Source organism: Fulmarus glacialis, unplaced genomic scaffold, assembly GCF_000690835.1.
Source record: "Fulmarus glacialis isolate BGI_N327 unplaced genomic scaffold, ASM69083v1 Scaffold46730, whole genome shotgun sequence".
Taxonomy (NCBI): domain Eukaryota; kingdom Metazoa; phylum Chordata; class Aves; order Procellariiformes; family Procellariidae; genus Fulmarus; species Fulmarus glacialis.
In genome coordinates, this window is record NW_009189145.1 from 1 (window position 1) to 9426 (window position 9426).

Genomic DNA, 9426 nt, shown 5'->3' on the forward strand with positions numbered 1-9426 from the left:
TAGATGACATCTGTAGCCCCTCCCATGTCTGCTGATGTAGTCAGTCCATCACTTTCAACTTTTTAAAGCCTTTTCTAATAGTGTATTGCTTGGAAAAGACTTAGATGTTCGTGAGGAATGTGGATTTTGATAGTGTGATGAATATTTTAGTTACCAGGAGAAAGAGGCTGAAAACTTTGAAATCTGTGCACAAATCTAGTTTTATTTCAGTTACCTTCTTCAGTAGCTACACAGAATACTTTGAAAACTGGACATTAGCTGAATTAAGTATGATTGGTCTTATTAAAAACCCAAATCTCTGCCCAATCAGTTTTGAAAATCATTGTGCATGAAGCATTTCGCTGCTCCTACTTAAAACAAGATCTGACAAATGAAATTGTAAAAAATAAAAAGTAAAAAATGCACAAAACTACCAAAATGGCCTAGAGCATTAAAACCTAAAAGATTTAATCAAAAAAAAGAAAAAAAAAAAAAAAGCTGCTGTTAGTTGTATCTAGTATACTACCCATAGGTACAAGTGACTGGAAGCTTAGAAGTTTATATAGTTATTAATTACATTGAGAGCATACATACATGTAGGCCTATTAAGTAGTGTCAGATGATGTTTAAAAACCTTATTTCTGATATTCTCAGTGTGGTATCAGAAGTGGAATTAAAAGGAGGCTAGAATCAGAAAACAAACTACTTAATTCTGCGAGGAGCCTAAGAAAAGGCATCTAACCTCTGAAGTAGTTTATGGCACTAGTTAGCTTAGTGTCCCATAACCGACATTCGCTTGGGGGAACTGTGGGTGGCCTGGAAGCTGCCCTAGTGTACTTCTATGTACAAGGTATAGAAACATAGCTGGCTGTCGGCCTTAGCCATGCAAGTCTTCTGTCCCTGTTAAACATTCAGCAGGTCTTATGCAAACACATGCTGGTGCTTCTCAGTTGTTCTCCTGCGGCACTGCTGTTGCCTAGAAGGAAAGAGGAGAGGTTGCTGTTTTAAGGAAGGAGACAGTCATCACCTACTTCATGTTCTCAGCATGGGCCTTTATTCCCAGAGTAGCTCAGCACCTTAAAGCACTTAGTGTATTCATTTTCAGTACTCCTTGCCAGAGTTTTATAGAGGGCACTGTGCACCTGGCAAAATCACTCTGTCCATTGGCTCTGTGTGACCACGAGCAAGCCCACAGCAGAAGGAACAGCTGAGGAGTGCTTCCTCTTTCAGGCTGTCTTTTCTCCCCGATACTCTGCTCTCCTTCGTTTTGACAGAAACTGCTTGAAAGTCCAGCTTGGAAGATAGGCTGCAAAGAGAAACCACCTCCCCCACCAAAATTCCTGGCAGCAGGGACTGATGTGCGGTGACACCCATGACAAAACCAGTTTTCCCTCAGTGAACTTTCGCATTGGTATTCTCACGGCTTTACCTGAATTGTGTAAACGGTTACTTCCGCAGGCAAGTCCTTGGACATACTACATAGTATTTTAATTACGTAGGCCTATATAACTTACAATGTATTTACTGGAGATTTAGTTAATTAAGACTTCGCCATGGCCAGAAGCCACTAGGGATTTACCTGTGCGTTTTACCTGCAGAAAAATGTGAGACAAAGAGGAAACACTGAATGTGCTTTAGCTAGGCAGATCTTCTCACTTATAAACGATACACAAGTGTATTTTACATTACTCTCTTGGTGTTTTTAACTTACAGCTCTCTGTCTTCCTATGTTCTTTTGAGATCTGGTAAGCAGAAGAATGTTTGATTTTCCAGTCAGCTTTTCAGAAACCCTCACTGAGACCAGAAGGTTTTTTAACGTGAAGTCATTTCAGGCAGCTGGGTGGCCCAAACTCACTACCACTTTCCTCCTTACTGAAATTCCATTTACAGGGATTCATGAAAGAGACCCAATGATTAAGATCTACCTCTCTCCTGTAAGCCAGACCCAGTTTCCCACAAAAGGTACAAACACTGCCAGATGGTTACAGACCAAGGGTAGGAAAATAGTCCAAGCCAAAACATCTAGTCTCACGTGTTATCTTACATACTTCATATTCAATAAAGACTTAAAACAAAAAGAAAGAAAGCAAACACTGAATTCTTGCATGAATTTTGTTCAACATTTTCCCATGTTTATTTCCCTTTAAAATCTGAATTATAAATTCGAGTTTACTTTCTCAAGGACCTTTCAAACTTGGGAAGGTCAAAGTTTGTGTTTCAGCTGTTTGATAAATTTGTAATCACGTAATGTGACAAGGTTCACAGAAATAATTTACATGGTACTTGTCGATTATATAAAACTTTAACTGGATCGTACTAAGGGCTCACTCCAGGAAACTCCTGAGCACTGAATTTCTGGCTTCAGTGAAAGGTGAAAGTGTTCTGCATCTAACAAAACCAAACAGTCTTTGAACCTCTGTGGCTGAACATCAAGAATCTGTCTTTTCTCCCCGTATAAGTAGTTATGTTTCCCTATGCATGGAGGAGCACTAAAAGAAACCCTATTAAAAAACCCTATTAAACTCTCCCTAGCTTGGTCCCCCAAAAGCTGATCTTAAGATTTCTTTTCTATCCAAATAAAATCTCATGCCATTGCTCAAGAATGCAGACAAGAGCCAACCAGCCTACTCTCACTCTCAGAGCAAGTCTTTCTGTGTCAAAGTTTTGATTTTAAAGAATTAAATTAACTATATTAAAGAATTCTTTACTTTAAGTAAGCTACAAGGCTTAAAACAACTGACTTGAAATGTTTTTGGCAGAACAGTTTAGGCAGGAAGTGTTACACATGACTTAGAGTTGGCCAAAACAAGGTAGCTGCTTCATGGTTTTCCATTGACTAGGTTGCATTTACTCATTTGCTGCCTGAAGACGCTTAGCTAGTAGCAAAATTCTCATTAATCCTCCTCTCTGCTCAGAACTGATCTCCTGTTGATGAAGGGCAGGCAAGCTACGAAGCAGGGAACTCCACACGAGGGAAGTGCAAATCGACAAATCAAGTAGCATTTGGGAACAGGTTTTATGCTGGTCCTAGACGGGGATGCCCCAGGAAAGGCAGGGCTGCTGGACCTCCTGCCTGTCCTGGGGCACCGGGGCTCTGCCCTGCGCAGGCAGGAGGACAGCCCCTCGCACCCGTCCCCGCAGGGGCTGAGGGCTCCGAGCCCGGGGCCGGGCGGGGAGCGTGTTATCTGGTACTTACGCAGAGAGTCCTTTCCCCAAACTGGCTGTAGAAGGTCATCTTTACTTTGTGCTTGTGTCCAGTCCTCTGATCAAAGGTGTTACAGCTGTCGAAGGGTGGGCTGTACAAATGCAGGCTAACGGCAGACTCTGTGTGGCTTATGTTCTCCACACGGTGCAGGCCAATGGAGTCTACACCAGCGAGGGCATGAAATGAGAGGTTGTGTTAGCGGGAAGATTTAACAAGATCTCAGGTGCCTGGAAAAATGCTTTCTAAACCAAAACTCATGAGTAAGCCAGTTAGGCATGCCTGCACTTTTATGGGCAACAAGTAACTCGGTACAGGGAATTTGCTGTTCTGTAGCACAGATGCATAAATACACTGGTAATTCAAAATACGTTATTGCCTTCCACACTTCCTGTAACTTCTGGATTATCTGCTACAGGATAAAGGCCAATAGAAATCCAGAGAAACTTAAGGAAGGCCATGCTGTCGGTAATTTTCTATCTATCATTCCCAAAGGACTTCAAGGTTGTCTACTTTCCGAAGGGATGCTGTTGTTATAGATGCTCCAGAAGCAGGAAGGTTTGTGTTTCTAAAAATTAGCAAGACATTTTACAAGGAAAAAGTTCTTGTATTGCTAATTCTCAGCCTGGTAACAAGGATATCAGTCACATTAAAGGTCAGCTACATGTATTTGGGGCATGGACTTATGGACAAAGATGCAGTTGTCTTCTGCTGCAGGCATCTGTTTCCTAATTAATCCTTCCAATTTATTAGTTTGGAGAACAGGATTTTCATTTGTCTGCTCTTTTGACTAAGGTGGCAAATTAGTGGTGACTGGCATACTTCCAACCTTAACTGAATAGTAAGCATAACTGAACATGTAATAAAACAAGGCACTGTCTGTTGTGTGGGTACTAATGAAGTAATGGCACTTTCTGCGACGATGGAGTAGAAATCAAGCTATTACGTAAAAATGTAAGGTATGAAGAATCACATCCATGAAACAAACCATTTCCATTCTACACTAAAGTGAAGTTTTTGAGTTACTTAAAAGAGACCTTGAATTTAAATTTATGACCTTGCTGTAAAAACAACTGAGGCCTTTGTACTTGAATTAATATGTTATATAATACCTAGACCTATATTATGCAACATAGACATGATACCCTGAGAATCATGAGTACAAATCTGATACATTTGAAGTGTAAGCCCTAAGTGTTGTTAACATAGTTTATCTACATATAGGACGCAGGGGAAAAAAGTCCTAAATCTGTGCTCATCTTATGGGAGACTCAAATAAACTCTGTTTAGTGAGTTCTAACCTTAAAAATACAGTACAAGAGCAAACACGAGGCATCAATAGAAACATGAAGGTCACTCACTGTTGAAGTAGTTAGGGCAATAAACACTGTCAGTGTTTTCCTTCTACTTGTTTTACCTGTTTCTTTTAAACCAAAACATCTGTTATGAAACATGGCAGCGATCCAAACTACCTCAGAGAATTGGATACCAAATTTGTTTAAAACAACCAAGGAAGCTTTGGATCAGATGCACACAGGGTGCAATTGCTTTCATCAGAAAGAACCACCTAGGTAGGAAAACCTGACTGAGTCTGAGAACCCACATCCCTGGCAAACGTGTCAAGCTCCTTCTTGCATTTCCTGTCGTATGGATTTTGTGTTCTCACTTAATGTGGCATACCTTCAACAGAGGGCTGCAGAGCACTAGTCTTTCTTCCCCAGTGCTCTCACTTTGGCTTAGTCCGTAACCCAACATGAGGCTCCCTCCAGCTGGGGAGTTCCCAAGCTCAGCCCCACAAGGTGTGTGCTCCAGTTTTTAACTCATCACATAAAAGGCAGACGGCCCCCTTCTCTGGAGCTTTGCCTTTGTTCTGCTGAACTCATTGCTGTTCAGCATGATGTGCAATGTCTTTCATAGCATCAGAATACATTACACCCAGCTGGCCACTCCAGGATGGCCTCCAGCATAGCACGAGATGGTGATAGTTATAGATATGTGTAATGGCATGGATTTAAGTACATAAGGAGTCTTACTGGTGGAGACTTAGTTGTCTCTCAGCATCTGTGCAGTTAGGCAATTGTTTTTTGTAGATTGGATAGACTTGAGCATTTCAATTCTGCTGACGCTGCACTTCAGCACTACAGTTTTTTGTTGATTTGGACAAGAAGTAGCACTGAGGATCGGGGCATTTGCTCCATGCTGGTCAATTTATTCCATAGACAGCTTTTACATTTTTGACCTAGGATTTCTATGACTGACCAAAAGGATTATTTGTTTGAAAAAAAATCAAGGTGATTAAGCTATCTAAACTTTGGTTCCCTTATTTCTCACAAAGTACTCTTTAAGGTCTATGTTTACAAGCAATTTCAGGTAGTCATTAGGGACACAGTGCAGAAGGCTGCTTGGTCTAGAGGAGATACCTGGCATATTTAAGTATCAAGCAATTGCTGCAATGTCGTAAGAGTGAGTTAAAAGGACATTTTTTGTTGTTTGTTTTACTGAATCTAAATACAGGTTTGTGCAGAATCTAGAGAGCCACGTTTTTAAACTGTGCATAAAGCCATTAGTATTATACTGTTAAAGGTAGGAGACTAGAGAGCAGATGAACTCTTCTGTTAGGAATAAGACTGATGGACGGGCAGTTGTCAAAACAAACTTAATAGCTTACCATTAATGTAGGCACATTGATTTTCCCTCAAAACTCGTTCTGATTTCTTAGCCATTTCACCATTCCCTTTTTTCTCAGGCCATTCAAACAGAGTTTCCTTTAGATTTCCCTGGAGGATCTTCATAAAGCAGTGTGAGTCAGTGTGATCATGGATGCTGCTATATATGTAAAAAGAATAACCAAACTCAGTGTGACATACATACTTAATTTCAGTACAGTTCAGACAGATGGCATAGCATATTCATCTGGACATAGCCCTAGAATGAAATGCCATTGCACAAAAGTCTTAGGAAAAAAAGATTCACAGTGACTAAGGTATGCCTACTTAAAACTGCTACTTTAGAAATGTGTTGTGATAAGCTCACACACAGCAGGACTTGGAGAAGAGTCAGATATTGATCAATCTATGACTTTGTCACAGAGAAGTACAAAGGATGTCTGGAGGAGGGAGGAGTACAGAAAAATTCTTCAGAACGCAAAAACTCTTGTGGGCCAAGAAACAAAATGACGCTTTCCAGTCACCCCAGGCAGAGGCTGGTATAAACTTGCAAGTATACCTGATATTTGCAGATCCACCATGCTCGCTCCTGAAACATGGGAGAAATTAGCTACTTCTGCTTAATTTCTATGGTGTCTTTAATGCTGGGGTGCACAGGCATTTATTGAAGAAAAAAATGCTGTACCTCTCACTCTGATAGTACTAAGTACAACCAACTACAGTAAGCTGTTAATTTCAATAGTTTCGCAAAATATGAAGAAAACAGCAGGATCCGGTATGATTTGTTTGCTTGCTAGATCTGTCTCCTTGCCCCGAAGTATGTTTTAATTGCTACGTTTGGAAACATATGGGCTTGATATGTAGTTTAGTTTTTGTTTTATTTTTTTAAAATAGAGGACTAACTGTTACAGAAGTCAACGGGATTAGGATAAAGGGAGAGTTCTCCACTCATTGGGGGCGAGGGAAAAGGGGGAATTTGACCCTCCCAGATGTACAGTGCTAATGAGTTTCAATCAAAAACTTGGTACTTGTACATTACTGTTTTCAGTAAACAAATGAGATGCCAAGAGAGCAGAGCTTGCTTCAGGCACAGAACAGTTCACAAATGCCACGTTGTCACGCTCGTTCCACAAGCCATGAGAACAATCTGATCCTCCTCATGTACGAAGCAAAAACAACTTGTGGTCTTAGTCTAGCTCTAGCAAATGCTCATCCAACTCAAACACGGTTTGACATAAATTACAGGCTTTGTGGGAATAGCCTGGAAGGAGTAGAGGTGGTGGGCTTAATTCTTATATCCCTCTGAGTATAATGTCATGGCATCCCCTACAGAATACTGTAAGTGTTCAATTGCACACTCAATTAAAACAAACAAAAAACCAGCTCTGACATCTCCTTAGGTTTTCTACTTATATGTGAGAATAATCAGTCAAAACCTGCAAGTTTTGTTATTCCATATATTCGTTTTAGCCAACATTTTGTGAAAGACCCTCCAAGGGACAGATCCTGCCCTCACGTTTGTAGAACTACACAACCGAGTGTACAGTCTGTGTACACAACTCCGGAGGCCACATCAGCAGTGTGGTCCATTTTGAGGGAGGAGATGGGATGCATGAACCTAAAGAAAGCCAAGTACTCCTGGAAAGGGGCCCCCCCTCACAGCCTGCAGTCCTAACCCAAACCTACTTTTCTCACCTTGTCACAGAGGGATTTAAACACCATCAGAGAACAAAGACTATTTGAATTGCACCAAGTCCTGTCTGCAACCAAGTGTTGTCTGGGTCTGTGGTATGGGTCCGTCTGCCCACAGGACCCGCTGCATCTCTGGGACTAAAAACTTCCTGTGACACAAGGGAAGCTTAGATTTGGTAGAAAAACAGAGCGTTTTTAAAAGAGTGCTCTAAAAATGTCCATGAGGTACAAACTTGCAAAACATATAGCAAATATTCAGGACTGCTATACCAATAGGAGCTCTGCATTGCTTAGTGTCCAGACACTTTCTGATAGTTCACATAGGGCTGATTATTTGTGTCTTTTTGTGAAAGATACAGTGGCTTTATATCTGTTTGCTAAAACCATAGTCTTTGGATACGAACCTGCCATGCCCTTCACCCCAGCACAAGATCATCAAGTTGAACTTTCCATTTCCATTGTCCACAAGATTTCTTGTATACCTGAAATACAAAGTGTTTGCTTTTTACTGTTCTGATGTGCCTATAAAAGACAAAATTATACAAGCATGTTTATGAAGGAAGGTTGTGACATATAGAAATCCTTTTTCTTCTTTTTCTTGAAAGCTGTGTTTTACTTGGAAAAAAAATGTATTTTTAAGCTTTTTTTTTGTAAGAGTTCTTTTTCTGGGAAGGAAAAGAAATGGACATATTTAGTATTTTATACTCATATTGCTTTTGAATTACATAGATGATTGGAGTTTGGGAACTGTGAGTCTGAGACTAATGTGGTAGACAGAATCAAATCAAAATAGTTACTGAATGAAGTCACTTCAGCAGCTGGCTTATAATTAGAAACAGAGGACTGCAATGAAACAGGAAAAATACATGGTCACATTCCTCTGCAGCTCCTTTTCAGATACTCTTGGCTTTCCTTCTGTTATGCAGCACTCATTTGTACAAAGCCAAAAACCCAAAGAAATAACATGTCAGGCTTTCCGTACATGGTCCTCCTACTCTGTTCGTGAAAGTTCTACATCTTGTACTATAGCATTCATGTGTGAATAAAACACCTGTGGGGTAGTTTCTGCCAGCATCTACTTCTAAACAAAGTTTATCAGAGTGAGATTTCTTAAAAAGATTTTTCATATGCTAGGTGCCATTATAGGTGGCACAGAATAAGCTTGCTCCTAAAGGCTTTTTATCGATACATGTGTTCTAGACTGATTTGCTCTCAGGGCTTGAAAACATCTTCAATAGCAACACCTTATGTTCGTTTCCTTGAACTCTCCTGCAAGTCTCCCCCGAGCTGCCGCTCGTCTCGTCCTCTTGAAAAGTTCCCTAGAGAAGGGAGTAGGATTTTGCTCTATACATCACTTTCCATAGTGGGGCTCTTCTGATCCGGTGCTGGAGCTTCTAGCCGCTATGGTGCAAGTAACCTAGCAGGACCTTTCTGGTTTCATTTTAGCTTTAGTCATGACTATTCACACTTTGCAAAGTAAAGCAAATATTTATGCCGATGACAGGACGCCTCACTCTCACCTAAAAGATGCAAGCAGGGGCACACAGAAAGGGCACTGATGTCAACTGGATGTTTTTTAATTAGTTTCCCCGTAAGACCGCCCTATTTTAATCAAGATAGGATGCTCATAACGAATTACTTTCAAAGCTAACATGTATATGTATATGCTGTCTCCCACTGCATCCACAATTTGTGTGTATATTAGGTAGACATATTTCTCCTACGATGTCAGAACATAAGCTATCAATGCTGGCATTTGACTGAACATTTCAAGTGCTGTTATTTCTGTACAGCAGGTCTGGCTGGCCAAAAAAAAAAAAAAGGCTGCCATGCATACTTCTATTGTTAGCACACACTGTTTTTCCGATTCTTAGTTTCCTATGTTCT

The 9426-nt window shown here is 40.6% G+C and overlaps 1 protein-coding gene across 1 annotated transcript; it reads right to left on the reverse strand.

The window, feature by feature from the left end:
- Positions 1-571: 571 nt before the first annotated feature.
- On the reverse strand, positions 572-8021 carry CDO1 (cysteine dioxygenase type 1; the record flags this gene model as incomplete). Its single annotated transcript, XM_009581147.1, has 4 exons — positions 572-955; positions 3176-3345; positions 5850-6007; positions 7944-8021. Coding segments are annotated over 4 exons (436 nt in total), but the record flags the coding sequence as incomplete, so codon positions are not given.
- Positions 8022-9426: the final 1405 nt, after the last annotated feature.